The sequence below is a fragment of the Plectropomus leopardus genome, chromosome 10 (assembly GCF_026936395.1).
Source record: "Plectropomus leopardus strain MGB_pleo_1.0 chromosome 10, ASM2693639v1, whole genome shotgun sequence".
Classification (NCBI taxonomy): Eukaryota; Metazoa; Chordata; class Actinopteri; order Perciformes; family Serranidae; genus Plectropomus; species Plectropomus leopardus.
In genome coordinates this window covers 15642044-15657557 of record NC_142185.1, presented here as the reverse complement: position 1 = coordinate 15657557, position 15514 = coordinate 15642044, and the positions used below count along the sequence as shown (strand labels likewise).

The window sequence follows — 15514 nt, the reverse complement described above, 5'->3', positions numbered from 1 at the left end:
TAACCATTTGATAGTGCTTTAAGCCTATTAGTACCATTACTTGAATGAGCTGTTTTGTATGTCAGTGGTCTGCAGTAGTTTATAGAATATTTCAAAAATATCGAGATATATTTCATGTATCACAAAATAGCCTAAAAACACTATAGGATTATTTTGATATTATTTATAAGCATCACCCAGTCGTTTTCACTTGTCATGAATACGCAAACATAGATTGTTATGAGCTTTTTAACATAGGGCTGATGCTTTTATTTTTAAGGTTAATGTGAGTGTGTCTGTGAGTTGAGATAATGGTAATTTTATTTTCTTTATTGTCGATAGCCTCCTGTAGATGTGACGCACACAGAGGTAATGCTTAGTTCCGCCATACCACGACTTATGTGGATGCCTTGGTGGGTCTAAATCATAATAAACCAAACTGGATCTCTAAATAACATCATTGTGTGTGTGTGTGTGTGTGTGTTTTACTGATCACCAACCTTAAGGTTCTGTCAAGTTAGTTGGCATGTTGTTGGAAACAGAATAGCTCAAACCCACTGCATACACACACTAAGTATTGTCTCTCTTTCTAACACATCCAACACTGTCACACACATGCACACTTGTGCATACACACACAACCAATTTAGGATGTGAGCTGCTCATTTGACCCCATTGCTCAGCCTACCTACTGTCTCTCTTTAGCAGACTATTGGGATATGAACCACCTCAGGGGTTTACTGTTTCTACTATTAGCATATAAAGAGCATAAATTTAATTCCACCTTGTGTTAACAGGGAGCTTCTGAGACTGTGAGAGCAAAGGCAAAGCCTCACTGGGAAAGCTTTAAAACTGTTTGTGATTGGAGAGGCTCTGCCTGAAGCTCAAGGAAAGTCGGGTAGTTCTGCCATGAAATACAGTAATCACACACACAGCCTAGAATGCACATGTGCAGATGCATGCACAGCGCACACACACACACACACACACACACACACACACACACACACACACACACACACACACACACACACAAATTCACTGTATATATACACTTTGCCTGCAGATACAAACAGTTCAGCCCCAAGTCCAAAGCAGGTTCAGTAAAGTCGATGAGTTCATACTCTTCTGCTGGGAGGAACTATGTGACACAGGTTTTATGACTTTCCTGATCTATTGTCTTCACATTGACCTCATGAAGTCTAAATAAGCAAACCAAAAAGCCAGACCAAGAAAAGCTGTATTAATTTAGATTTACTGCAGTACTACCTAGCCGATGCAAAAACGCAGATTGCCTTAACAAGAACCAGTATTTGGTTTGTCTATTATTGGCTACTTTAGAAAAGTGGTGCAAAATGGCAATCTCCACACACAAGGACCTGCTCCAAATATAAAAGGCCCATTCTAAGTTAATGAAAACATAATGATTCTTATTTTCAGGTGATTATACACTTAAGAAAACATATTCATTATTTTATATTCCATTTTTTCCAGGAGAAACAGGAGGAGTGAGATAGAGAGAAATAATTGTGAATGAATGAAGCATGATGAAAGTCTTCCTGAATGAGCTTACACTGACCTTCATTTACATAGCAAATAAGTGTTTGCCGCTGTGTTGTATTCTGAATGTTGAATACAGAACCGTTAATGTAGGCATAAAGAAACAAGTGGGAAACCATAACATAGCGGTCTTGGTTAATGTTCTGAAACTAAAAATAAATACATCCTAGAAATGTAATTATTAAGGAAATGTAGAACAGCCAAGTTGAGTAAAGATGATCCAATGCATAATGTTCCAGTAACCCTGTTCTACCATTTATCTTACTGTGTTCACACTGTGGGCAACACCACCAAAGTCTGCTATGAGCTTCTTGCTGTAGTTGGCTGAGCTGTAAGAGCTCTCTAGCTCTGAGAGTTGAAGTGAGAGAAGCTGGCATCTCAAACGGAGACCCTTCCTGGCATGATTTTTAATCAAAAATACTTTTGCAGTAAAAGTTCAGGAGGAGAGAATACTGGTGCCTGACAAGAGGGTCAACACTTCCTCTCTGCTCAACAAGCTCATCATGTCATGCGTCTGCTCTGTGAGAGGCATAGTTTGGCCCATTATAGAGGAGGTTAAACAGATTCTATCGTCATCCACCTCACTCACACTAAAATCAAACTCTGAAAGCACATTTGTGGGCGTACCCTAAAGCACTGTCCAGAGCAGCTCTGGAGGGTCCTTCATTGGCTGCTCTAGTAAAGACTGGAGTAGCAACCGAATCCTCCACCTAAAGAAAATCTCCACCCACTTTCTCGGTAATGAGGGCTCTGGAGAAAATGATGAAAATGCTTTTGGTGTTATTTTGTTTTCAAATGCATCATGAATTATGTGTATCTTATTGTCAGCATCTCACTTAACCTGGTTCATTTTGCCCTCCACTGGTTGAAGCATAATTGGTATGGATGGTGGGGTCTCAGCAGCTGGTGGTCATGCACACATACTCAGAGACAATTGTCCTACATTAATTATTTAGATACAAAAAATGATACCACGTGCAGAATATATATTTAGTTGTGATAACTCACCCTTCCATTTGTCATCCACAAAAACCTTTTTTCAATATCACACAGTGGAAGAAATCTAAGGGTGAACCGACTTAGAGACACTTATAATATCATGTTATTGTATCTCTTCTTTTTATACCAACATGCTTGTTCTACCTGTCACATTTTGTAGACATTGCGCAGCTTCTCAGTCATCCCTGCAAATACTACATCAATGAGCATGTTTTCGTATTCCAGTGATCCCCTGTTATGTACTCTACACCTGTGTCTTTAGCCTGCAGTTTAAACACTGAGAGCATTTGATAAATAAAAACCTGTGCTACAAAACTGTTTAAACCCTAGTACAACAATTTCATCAGTTTTTCATCATTGCAGAACAGAAACTGTCTTCCAGCTAATCCCAGATGCACCCTCATTTAAGTGGCAGTAAATTCAGTGCAACAGCTGTAAACAAAGCATCACGAACAATGCATATGTCATGTCTTGACATTCAATCTAACTTGTGTCACTGGTGTTACAATGTGTACACTGGTCCACAGACACCACTGCTGATTGCATGCCTGATGCTTGAAAACCAGGGAGGTGGTCTTGATTTTTTACTTATGATTTAGTCATGGCCTTGTTATGCCATTTTGGTTTTATTTTTCAGCCCTGGAGGTTGCAGCTTTGGTGGAAGCAGGAGCTTCCATCACAATACCCAGATATTTGATTTTAACTCTGACTGCTTTAATACTTTTTAACTCACATACCTATTAATAGCCAAAGGGCATTACAATCAGGCTAAGTGCATTTACCCCAGAGTCTTATAGTAGAGTCTGAATCTTAAATCAGTTTAGAAAAATTAAAAACAAGCAAACGGTTTGGAGTAAAACACTGATATTAAACCGTTTTCTGCAGAGTAATTCAGCCCTGTCAATACACGTGTGAGTTAAGAGGAAAAGCCAAAACTGCAATCATACTGCACATTTGGACACACAATAACACACTTATATACTGGTCAGTGTAAGGTCTAAAGGGCTTTTCACTAGACCTACTGTCAGCTGTGCATTCAGTCAAGGAGAGGCAGCAAGAGGATTTGGGGTAATGAGGTGAGTGTCAGTGTCAGCCAATCACTCCCCTGTGACTTAGATGGATTTTTCTTGTCTGGAGACAAGTTTCAATCCCACAGAGATACAGACAGCAAGAAGGTAAGAGGGAGTAAATGGATAGGGTCAAACCTTCATACTTTTTAGTCATAAGACTGACCAGTTCTCCAAGTTTCCCCTAAAATTGTTCTTTGTGACTCCTTGGACCACTACATGAAAAATTAGTTCAAATGAAGAATTGATAAAAAAAGTTCCATCCCCAGTTTGGCCACATCAATCTGTGAGATATCTTTTTTAAAATTTTATAGCCCAGTATTCGGAATGTGCATCCTATGCTGCATTACATGGCTGTTAATTTACACTTTTAATAGCAATAGTAACCATAAACAACACCAACAACAAATGCACACACACACACACACACACACACACACACACACACACACACAGATGACAGCAACATATTATCAGTTGCCTGATTACTGTTTTCATGCTTCCACTCAAAACCTCCACTCCCTCCATCTGTTTTCCTTCCTGCAACACCAGGCTCTCTCATTTACTGCTACAGTATCTCCAAGCACCAAACTCTTGGTGTGACAGAAGGGGCTGTTTTATATGTTTAGATGTTTTTTATGTTATTAACTTGTGAAGCACTTTGTGCTACATTAAATGTATGAAAAGTGCTCTATAAATAAAGTTTGATTTGATTTGATTTGAAATGTATGAGTGAGCATGTGAGCGAATAAGAGTTTAGAAAGCTATATAGATTGATAAAAAAAAGTACTTATGTAAACAGTTATGTGGTTGAAATGTACTCTGGTTCAAAAGAGTGACTTAATGGAAGGTAAATACATTCAGTGCAATTGACATTTATTTGTGTTGCACCATATAATGTTAAAGCAATTTGAAATTAAATGTGCAACTAAACAGAGACATCCATGCATACACACATAAAAACAAATATACATACACACATATTTGCAAATATACTTTACAAATATGTTGTGTTCATTAAAGAAAATGTTCAAGTAAAAAAGTTGGGACTTTCTCATATCCCAGTCTGGTCCTCTATCCTTACCTTGCTCCTCAAGCTTTTTTGTCAACACCGGGCATTATTTGCATGACAATACAGTAGCTTGCATGACAATACAGCAGCACTTCAGTGAAATAGACGTCACATGCTGCACACACATGCAGTGTGGACCAAGGCATCAGTCCCTCCCCCCTGAGACGTGTGTGGAGGGGGCAAGGAGACAAAACGAAACAAGTCGAGGCAATAGACATTTAACAAAATGAGACATCTGGGCTTGAGAGCCATCATTTTAAAGTCATGCCAACCAAACATGAAGTTTCCTGCAGCTGCATCATCAAACTGTGAAGGGCAGAAATTTTGACTGTTAATGACTGTGGTTATTCTCTATAACAAATACAACTTATGACTACAGAAGAAACAGTTACATTTATAGAGTCCTGCTTCCGCCATGGTTTGTTGACACCTGTGCATCCTGTCTCATAGCTCCTCCAGCAAACCTCCTCTCTCCTCAAGATGCAATTTAGGAATTAAGACATTCCCCAAGATGGCCTGCTGAGATCGATTTCTGGGTCACAGGCACGAGGACAGAGGAGAGATGAGACAGGGAGGCACGAAAGAGACAAATGAGAAAAGCCCAAGGTCTTTACCTGACTTTAGGTGCATAAATACTGAATGCCATCCCACCCAACTTTGAAAGTGCTCAAGGAACATGGAGATTTCTACTTTGTGACCAAAGAGCTCTGCTGGAGTTATGATCTGCCAGTGTGTCTGAGATGTAATGTGGAGCTAGACCAGCAAATGCTTTAAAGGCCAAAATAAGGATTTTGAATTGTATTGTATAAAATATCATTTAAACTTCTGAAACCTGGAGCACCACTTTTCTTGTGCTGCTTTCAGACACAATTCATAAGTGTTTAAACCTTTGAGACCTGAGCAAATTGGTGCAATTTCTTTCAAAACATGGGGAAAAAAAGCAATGAGTGACTTGGTTAGAAATGTTCTGTGAATTTCAAGAAATAAGTAGATTTAGATAATTATTTGAAGCAAGCTAGGGAAAAATAATATTATAAATATCATAATTATTGAAATTATATTACAGAATTATTGTAGATTTTAAGCACTTTTTCTTTCGTTCTGTCTTTTTTAACCTGCTGCCTTCTGGCAAAAGATACAGAGTTACCTGCCGTACCACAAGACTAAAGAGTAGCTTCATTCCCCAGGCTGTGAGACTCCTAAACTCCTCTTTTAACTCCAAAAGATGTAGCAGGATCAAGAGCAAATTTTTAGTTTTGACCAATAAATCTTCCTTGTACCTTTTTTTAAACTAATTTTCATGTAGTTTTCTTGTACTTTTTACTAGTTTCTTGTTAGCTTTTTTAACATTTCTTCTTTCACTGCTCATTACCTTCTTCATATGTTATATGAAATAAATCAAGCCAGTTTTGTCTGGTTTCAAACCAATTAAGGTCTTTGAGGACTGGAGTTATATGGCCTGATCTTTGACATACATGTTAACGCTTCCCAATGCGTGTTTATGTGTTAACGTGGGTTATTATGCTGTCATGTTTTGATACAAAAATCCACATTTTTTACTTGTGTTTTTGGGTTTTGTTTGTTTTTGTAGTTCTAATAACTAACGAGAGCTTGCTACAGGCAAAGGGTTTCATGAGAATGGTGAGACTAAATAATACAGCACATGTACTAATCATATTCATAGAACACTTGGTAGTCAAGTTTGAAATATATCAAATACATAAAATTCTGACAGCACAGAGTGCATATCAGGCAGCTGCAAGCATTCCTCTGCAGAAAACTCCCACAAGGTGTTTGGGCTGTGTGCACTAGCAAGGGGATGAATGCTAATTTATGGCCGACCATATGGAGACAGCAACAGCATTGTTGGTAGGTGACCAGAGCTCGGAGGGCAGTGAGAGGTTAGTGTTACTGGACCGTACCATCATCACGAACACTCATCTTGTTATTGTTTCTGATGCTTATTAAGCCGCTCAGCAGATGGACAATAATCTGTGCCATGATTACCATCAGAAGCAGTGGCTTGTAACTCATACTTAGCCAGAAAAGCTCATCTGGGGGACATTAGGGGACAAAGGATAGCTCTGACCTCAGATGTGGCACTTTTTAGTTTGGGTGACATAAAAATGTAGTATTTTTTGTCCTGTGCAAGGCAGTCTTCGAGTGCAACTTATACAAGGTCCTCTTGTTTATTCAAGGCACGTTAGCCAAGCTCAGCTATTGACAGTGTTTACTTATAGAAGTGACATTTGCAACTTTATTTAATTCAGTCAGTTACTGGCTATTGGGATGACCTTTTGCTGGCTTCCCTGGCAGGAGCCTATAAACCTCAGAGACTTGCCAGCTTTATAGGCTTTCAATAATCGCACAAGGCACTATTGATGAAGTTGTTGTGTGCACTACCTATGAAATGAATTGGGCAAGGAGCAGAAACCACAGCAGTGCAGTGCCTACGTTATCCTGATGAGGATATTTATGGGGAAAAATGGATGACAGCGCAGCCCGGGGGCATTTCAGTTTCTTTGCAAACATTTAAACATTTTTTTTATGTCAAGAACTCTTTGCATTTCCTCTATAGCTGACACCATGATTGTGTCAGAGACAGTGATGGATGCGTTCTGGTCTTGTCTGGTGGTTGTCTGTTGGAGATGCATGGGGGCTGCATAGGAGCCATTTCAAACCACCTACCAACCCATCTGTCCCTCAGAAGGTTTGATTTGTGAGAGAAAGATAAATGGATGGTGAGGAAAGAGGAAGTCTTTTTTCGTTGTCACAGGAAATGGAGAGAAGTCTGGCATTTCCACCCACATACAGGTACTTAAAGCTTACAAGCGCACCACTTCTATATGTCTATATTCTACCTGTCTGTCTAACTATTTGCCTAGCCATCTAGATCTGTTAGTACTTTATCACTTTTGATATCTGTTGCCTACAAACATGCGGTTCCTTATAAATATGCATTTTTTTGTCCTTAACCAATATTTTTATCGTCATTTAGAAAGTAATGAGAGGATAAACAAGGCTGATTACAAGCTTGCTGTCTATGTCAAAGCATAGCCAAACAAACTAGACCATATAAATTGAGCCAGATATGCATTTCCACCCATTGGCTCATAATCTTCTCATTAATTACATATATTGGAAAATCCTGAATTATTATGATTCATTGCCTTAATCCATCACTTCTGAGATGAAATTCCCTGCAAACAAATTAAATCAATTTACTCAACACGAGCAAATAGACTATATATATGGAACAGAGACATTGAATCTCATTGGCATTCTCTGCTTTAAGTGTGCCGCGGAGTGAAATCCATCAAACAGATAAGATGGATTCGCTTTTCTAGAACAGCCGTAAGTTTTAAACAATATGAAGATTCATCTGTTCCTGCAGTCTATTCCTGCATCATAGGCAGTATGTTAAACAGTCGACGACTCTGCGTCTTATAGCATGTTCTCCTGGGTAGGCAGGCCACACCAATAAAAAGAGCAGAGGCTGTGTTTTATGCCTTTACTGTGATATACAGGCACAGATGTAACATATTGAGCAAGGAGCATGGATTCGATCATGCAGTGAGAGGCGGGGGATATACATCCAGAGGTCTATTATTTACGGGCTGCCCACGTTTGGGCGCACACATGCAGACGTATCACCATTATGATCGCTGGGCTTTGCAGTTAAACCTGAAACAGTTCACACTTCTTCTCATATATACACTCCACGCAGCACAGATGGTTTTTTTGTGGTTCACTTGGCAGTCAGTGCCACCTCAGACAAAAGCAGAGCTTTAGAATTTTATAGTGTTTCATTAGAAATCACACAACATATAGACTTCACATAGTTCTAGACAGGCTTCAAAAGTCAGGAGGCTTACTGATGGCATGCTTGAGGAAGCAAATGGATATAAAAAAAAAGTAAATTTCACCAGACATCACATGCCACAATGCCCCCTTTCCTCTGATCTCAGCGCCCTGCCCCAAGGGTGCAATAACAGTTTATTACACCTATCCTCACTTTATGACCCCCCTCTACCCTCCACCCCGCTCCCCTCAAGCCCACGCTAACTGTTATTGAAAACACCCCGGTCTGCCATATATCATTCCTGAGCAGCACGTTATGCTATGTGCAACCTAGCTAATCACCACCAGCTCGTATGCTTATAGTCTAGGTCACATCAGGAATAGTTCCACTTCTCTAATATCAGCTTAGATGTGGAAGTGTTTTAACACAATCCCATTTGTCTTTACAGCCTGTATTGCCTTGAGGTGAATCCTCCTTTCCCCATCTGTATCGGTGGTGTAGTGACGGGGAGTAAATAGGAAATAGAATTGAAAGATTTTACCACAGAGCGCCTGTGTGGAGAAAACGGGTAAATGAGTTTAGCTTGGTTTATTGCTGCCCAAGAGGGCGGAGTGCAGGTTGATTCAAGGGGGGTGTATGGTATGCAGAGGAAAGCAGCACAGTATGGTGTATATAGTAGGATGTGTAAGGGATCTTGGATTAAAATGCAAAGCGTCGGTAAAGATCTTTCGGGTGGAGGTGTTCAGGGAGAGAGAGGTAACAGCTCATGGGTGACAGTGTGACAAGACTCAGGGAAGGACCTGTCACCCCTCCGTCACACTGATGGCTCCTCTGTCATCAAGAGGGTGCAGGTGGGAGAAACCACACCGCCCTGGCAATGCAAATGAAGCGAAATTATAATGCTTTAGAAGAACGAGTGTCTGTGTCCATATCAAGGTGGGACTATGCAGGATTTTACTAAAAACAAAACAATGTATAGACCAAAGTAAATCATCTCTTATGACACAGTAAAAGTGTGTGTGGCCGTGTTTGTCAAACAGCCTGCCCTCTGCCTGTGTTTTCATATTTTCACACAACGCTGTAGTTAGCTTTTGATTTCCAGCTTCCGATTGCATTCAGGAGTTAAGGGGAGAGTTAAGAGGTAATGTAATGTAATTTGCAATACTTACTGACCGATTCTCTGTTTTTTTCAACTCCTACTGTGGTGAAAGCATGTTAGCTTTTAAGTAAAGCCTAAACATTGTCTAAAACCCACTTTCAAATTTGTGAAACCTTTAATTTATTTGTGAGAATGCAAAAAAAGGAAGACTTCACTGCAATTTTTACATTTAGACCACGTTGAGGTCTCCCTAGAAAACCACTGTACTGGACTTCATTATCCGAGATAGGCTTAAAATGATTTAAAACACAATTTCAGATTTGTCAAACCTTTAATCTATGTGTTAAAACGCTAAAAAGGGAGACATTTACAGCATTTTTTTCACCTTGACCACATTGAAACAGCTCTCTCTCAAAAACCAGTGTGGGCTACTTAGACAGGTCAAATCTGGACTACATTATCCCAGACAGACTAAAGATTATTTAAAATACAGTCACGTCACATTAGCTACAGTGTTGTGAGGCAGCGTAACTCCTCTCATATGCAGCACATTCAGGTCTTGATATGATTTCTCTTTCAGCTTCAACTGAACAAATTATTTAAGTGGTTAAACAAATGTATGTTTTGTGACATATTGATGTTAAAACTACATTTGAGCTGATTTAAAAAGAGGTGTGGATATTGAAGCTGAATATTTAAACATTTGATTTGAGGTTACTATATGAATCAGTGCACTCTGATATGCTGAAGTCCTCCATGTTAAAAAAATGACAGAAACTACACGCTGCTGTGATTGGTTGACTCGCTGTGCGCATTTTATTACGTGCGGCGGAGTTCCCGCCCACCTCCTTCCGGATTATCCATTCTAGCGTCAACACCATCGAGGGCTCCGGTACTCTGGTAGCATGTGTCTTCACCATGGTCTCCACCCCATGGATCTATTCCACCCACGCTGGGGAACAACGTGCCGCTAGTCACGTTTGCATCATGTGTGCGTCGGTCACATGAACCTGTGTTAGCTTGCTAATGTTAGCTACCTGGCTAATAGGTGCCATGCACGACAGAGAAAGCGGAGCGACAAAGAGCTGAGGGAGGCAGCTAACAGCAGCGCAGCTTTACAGAGCTGGATTCAGAGGTGAATAGAAATGTCAAGCTACCATTTTCTACATAATTATGTTAACTGGAAGCACGCCCTTTTTCTCAGAAGCGTTTTTTAAATTCTGAAGTGGGCGAATAACTAAATACAAATATTAAATCGATAACAAATACCGTAAGTTAAGTTTTGTGGGCGAGTTTCATCTTCAAAAAAATGTCAAAGAAAGTGCTATCCTGTAGGAGGTTAACCCCAGAAGCTCCAGACAGCGCTGGAGTGCCTTGCAAACAAGAAATTACCTTTTAAAGCTATAACATTTGTAAAATATCACATTTTAAGGCTAGGCAGTGAAAACTTATATGATATTTTGTAACTGCTCTGTATTCTAGAGCATTTTTTTTGTACACAAAAAACTAGATATAGCTTCCGGCCAGCATGCATACCTCCCCTAAAATAAATGCAGCTGTCATGAATTTTAGAAATACACCTGTTTTCGTACTATGATATGTCAAACCGAGTGCAGTGAAAATGTAGACAAAAAGCATAAATTCAAATACTAGTTATTAAAAAAAAAATTTGGGGAAAGGTTTTTAGTTTGATTTACATTCATGGCATTTTTTAAAATGTAATTAATATTTAACAATTCAAACAGTTTACAAAAATTGTACATGGTGAGGTTGAGACCTTATAAAATGGAAGCGACCAGGTACCAGACCATAAGCAGCATACTTACAAGAAGAAGCTTGAAAATGGAGGACACAGCGCTGACCAAAAAGATACATTAAAAAAAAAATGAACAAACAAAATGCCAATAGACCTTGTTCACACCAGACATTTTTACATGTTATCATAAGAAAAGCACAGGTGTATTAAATAACATTAATGATAGCTGAATTCCATTTAGGGGAGGTGCCGGTACTGTGCATGCTGGCTCTCTGGAATAGCTTACTGGCACATTTAATGGAACAGAGCCATTGTTAACGTTATCAGCTTCGCCTGCGTTGTCCGTATTACGACAAGTCAAAATGTGTTCTGTGAATATGGTCCAAATAGTAAGTGAGAGTTGGCATTCACTTTCACTTTTGCTAGAGATACTGTTTATGACCAGAAACCGACAACCCTGCAGAGTATACCCTTTAAATTGGTTGCAATTCAGCAGTGTTTTGCAAATTTAAATAGCCAGGACACGTAATACTTGAAGGCTTCAACAAAGTAAGCCAAAATTGCACATGGTTGTTGTTGATTGGTTTTTACACAAAGCTGTCTGAGTCCTCACATACTTTGGGTTTTAAATGCCTTTTTTCTCAGTCTGTGACTATGCATACACATGTCTGTGTTTTCATGCTAGAGTGCGCAGCAACAGCTGATTGGGCAGATGGCTGGTGTCGTCATGGGGAGGGGGACAGCAAGGTGTGTGATCTGTGGAAGTTGGTCTGTTTAATTACTTGTCAAACGAGCATCCCAGCTAGCCACTAAAGAGCTTTCATGTGCCCCGAGGGGTGATGTGAGGTGTGGTTGGGGTGCTGTGAGGTCCAGTGACTCCTTAGTCTTACATGACCAGGGCATCTGAGCAGGTGCTGCAGCTCACTGTCCATGGGCTCATGTTTACACTACATTGTCACTGAATGGTTTTTGTACCAAAAGTCTGGCACACTGCACAAACCAGTGTTGCGTATATGAAATCCCCTGTGCACAAGCATTTATTTCTGTTGGCAGTCTTTAAAGACTACATTCAAAATCATATCAAGGTGAGCAGGGCTGTGGTGTTTATGATCAATGTTCAAGCTGTTTCCTCTGTCAAACTGTTGGAAAACAAAGTGGGACCCTGTGTGCGTGATTGCTTTCTAATCCTGCTAGATGTAATATAGCTGTATTAACACTTTCTTATCCCTCTGTCCCTGTCTCTTGTTTTCTAGTATGTGCTGGTACAGAGAACAAGCTGAGCACCCTGTCAGACCTGGAGCAGCAGTACAGCACCCTGAGGAAATACTACGAGAACTGTGAAGTCGTAATGGGCAATCTGGAGATCACAAGCATTGATCGCAGTCGCAACCTGACCTTCCTCAGAGTAAGGCAAAGTGATACACTGTACTGGCTATGAATTGTATTTGTCTATACTATATATGTATTTATGCCCCCAACTCTCAACCTGCAAATAACCAGAGGTGATTCAGTGTGCTTGATTCAGTGTAAAAGTTTAGTTACATGTTGTCAGTCAAACAACATATAACTTAATCAGTATCTCTCTGACTGAAGTTTAAAAAGTGCTGGACAGGTTATTTATTAGGGCGCATACATATTATCCTATATTATGGTAATTACAGTAATTTCTATGATGTCTCTTCTTTCCAGTGTATATGAATAACCAACCAAACACCCAAATGTTGCTTCATTTGTATGCACGTAACTGTCCAAATCTGAGTAAAAAAGTTCAGAATGTGAACTTTTTTTCATCATTTTTATCATTTGACCTTGTCACCCAGAGAATGCCCTGTGCAGATCCTTTTCTACCAATCAGCACTCAGATTAGTGTCTACATAGCCAATGATAAGCAGCGAGGAATGTTGCTCTAATCGAGGGTTATCAGACTTCCTCTCCTCTCAGAGTGTCTGACTGATTGTACGCTCGCAACATTATGATCTGAGGCGTAGAATAATCAAAATCCAAATAACTTGATCTGGTTAATCTCCTTTTTTGATTAAGTGATTCATGGACAGGGAAGGAGAAGTGCTGTTGCACTGATCTCAAACCTTTTAGACCAAGTTTTGGAAAATGTTAGGTGCAGTTTTTTTTTCAAATCCTCGTATTCCTAAACTGAGCATGTGAGCCAACTGATTCACACAGTGAGAGTCACGTGTGACATTGTTTATGTCACACCTGACTCTTTATTTAAGTGTAGTCAGCTGTGGGTTGAGGTTAATGAATGAATGGAGGTGAGATGAGTGCTGCTCTCTGATGCTGAGGAGGTACATGATGTTTGGGTGCTGAGATGCAGTGCAGAGTACAGAATGCATTTTAAACATCAATATCAGAGTCGATGATGTCCATTTAATTGTGTGAAGCAAAAATCGTGCTCAAGATTTAGCTATATATTACAGGAATATCTGTAGTAATATCCTACATATTCAAGAATTTGGGTACTTTTTATAAACCTGAAAATATAACATCATCGTGTCTGTATATATATATACATATATATATATATATATATATATATATATATATATATATATATATATATATACACACACACACACATATATATAAAGTGAACTTGTATAAAGCATCAAGCCTAAGTTGATGTATTTTTCTTATTTTGTACATTGATTGAATATCACTTACATTGAACAGCATTGTATTTTATGTCTCCATCTGCTGGTGGGCCATTAGCAGCATAAGAGTATGCATAACATGATGATAATTCCACTACAGAAGAGACTTGATGATCACTAAAATTAAGTGGGAAGAATGGACCCATCTATCTGTACCAGTTATCTGCCAAATGAGTTGTTACATATTAGCATATTGTATATCAGCAAAAAAAATGAAATATTGCTCATCCCTAAATATGAGTATAACATCCAAAATCCAAGTTTTACTCTCAGTGGTTTCTGTGACACGAGAAAAACGAGTAAAGTCACGCAACACCAATGTTTGTTCAACATGAATTTGTTGTTCACGTTGTAGCATTACTGGAGAAAATAATGGAGTGCATCCCCTGCATCGATAGTGAGTTTACTGTGTCCTTTCCGATTTCATTACGTCACCGAGCAACGTCACTGCCTTATCTATTTCTCTTAGTCTAATACTCTCCATATACACTGTACTCCACAATTTCCCTTATGTTAGATATGTTTTGCACCCCACCCTCCCCATAGAATTAAAAAAGTGGGGGCAGGTTGCAATTTTAGAGTCTCTGCCTCCGGGTGGCTGCCTATGTTGCCTATAGGAAGATCTGCCTCTGCTGAAGTGGGCTTGCTTCTATGGATGCTTACTTCCATTTTGCTCTTTGATGGACGCATGCATACATACAAAAACACAGTGGTGGAAGATGACAGGCCCCAGCCCTTCAGGGGCCAGAGCAGTAATAGCATCGTAATGAGAGGTCAGAAGGAGGCAAGAGAAGTTACGGTTACTGAGAAAGAAAAAAAATATGTTTTTTTGGTAAAGTCAGCTGCTGCTGTTGACCTTTGTTGGCCTTCCACTTCTCAAGAACATCACCCTAGACCACTCTGGCAGCATTTTGCACTGCTAACGCCATCCAACTCCAATTGATTCCAGTCTATCTGGGGGCTGGGGAGCTCCCCTGGTGTTACGCTAAAGTGCTGACTGCATTCATGGGCTGGTATTGCTGTGCGTATGAACTGGTCTGCAGAGGCTTTGCAGAGAAGGCAGGCCCCCATCAAGACAGGCTGTGGGTTTTTTAAATATTTTACTCCATACAGCGATGATTTGAAGTTAATGTGGCGAAATGGTTTGTTTACGTCAGGTGAAAGTAATGGGGTAGCTTGTTTTCCCTTGAGTATTTAGTTTGCATGGACCACAAAAAAATCAAGATTGATCAAAGCAGCAAATCAAAGACAGTCATTAAGTGTTCGCAATCGTGTAGAGCAATACTGACAACACCCCCTGCGATGCACAACAAAACCAAGATGATATTAAGAAAGAGGCAGCAATGGATGGTAAAGTGCTACCATTAGACCCCTGCAGAGGTAATAGGCCCCACTGACTTGGATGAAAAACTATTGGGTGGTGCAGTTCAAAAACCAAGTGCGATTGCTGTTTAACTAAACAGAACCAATTTGTACTGTAAGACAACAATTACACTCCCACCTTTTCACAT

The 15514-nt window shown here is 39.7% G+C and overlaps 1 protein-coding gene across 2 annotated transcripts in view; it reads left to right on the top strand.

Moving 5' to 3' along the window:
* erbb4b (erb-b2 receptor tyrosine kinase 4b) overlaps positions 1 to 15514 on the top strand; it is a 381424-nt gene that overhangs the window by 166371 nt on the left and 199539 nt on the right. For both annotated transcript variants that reach the window (XM_088083126.1, XM_042495287.2), the window contains exon 2: positions 12588 to 12739. In XM_088083126.1, coding sequence (XP_087939252.1) covers positions 12588 to 12739 — 152 coding nt within the window. The remainder of the gene's footprint in view (positions 1 to 12587; positions 12740 to 15514) is intronic.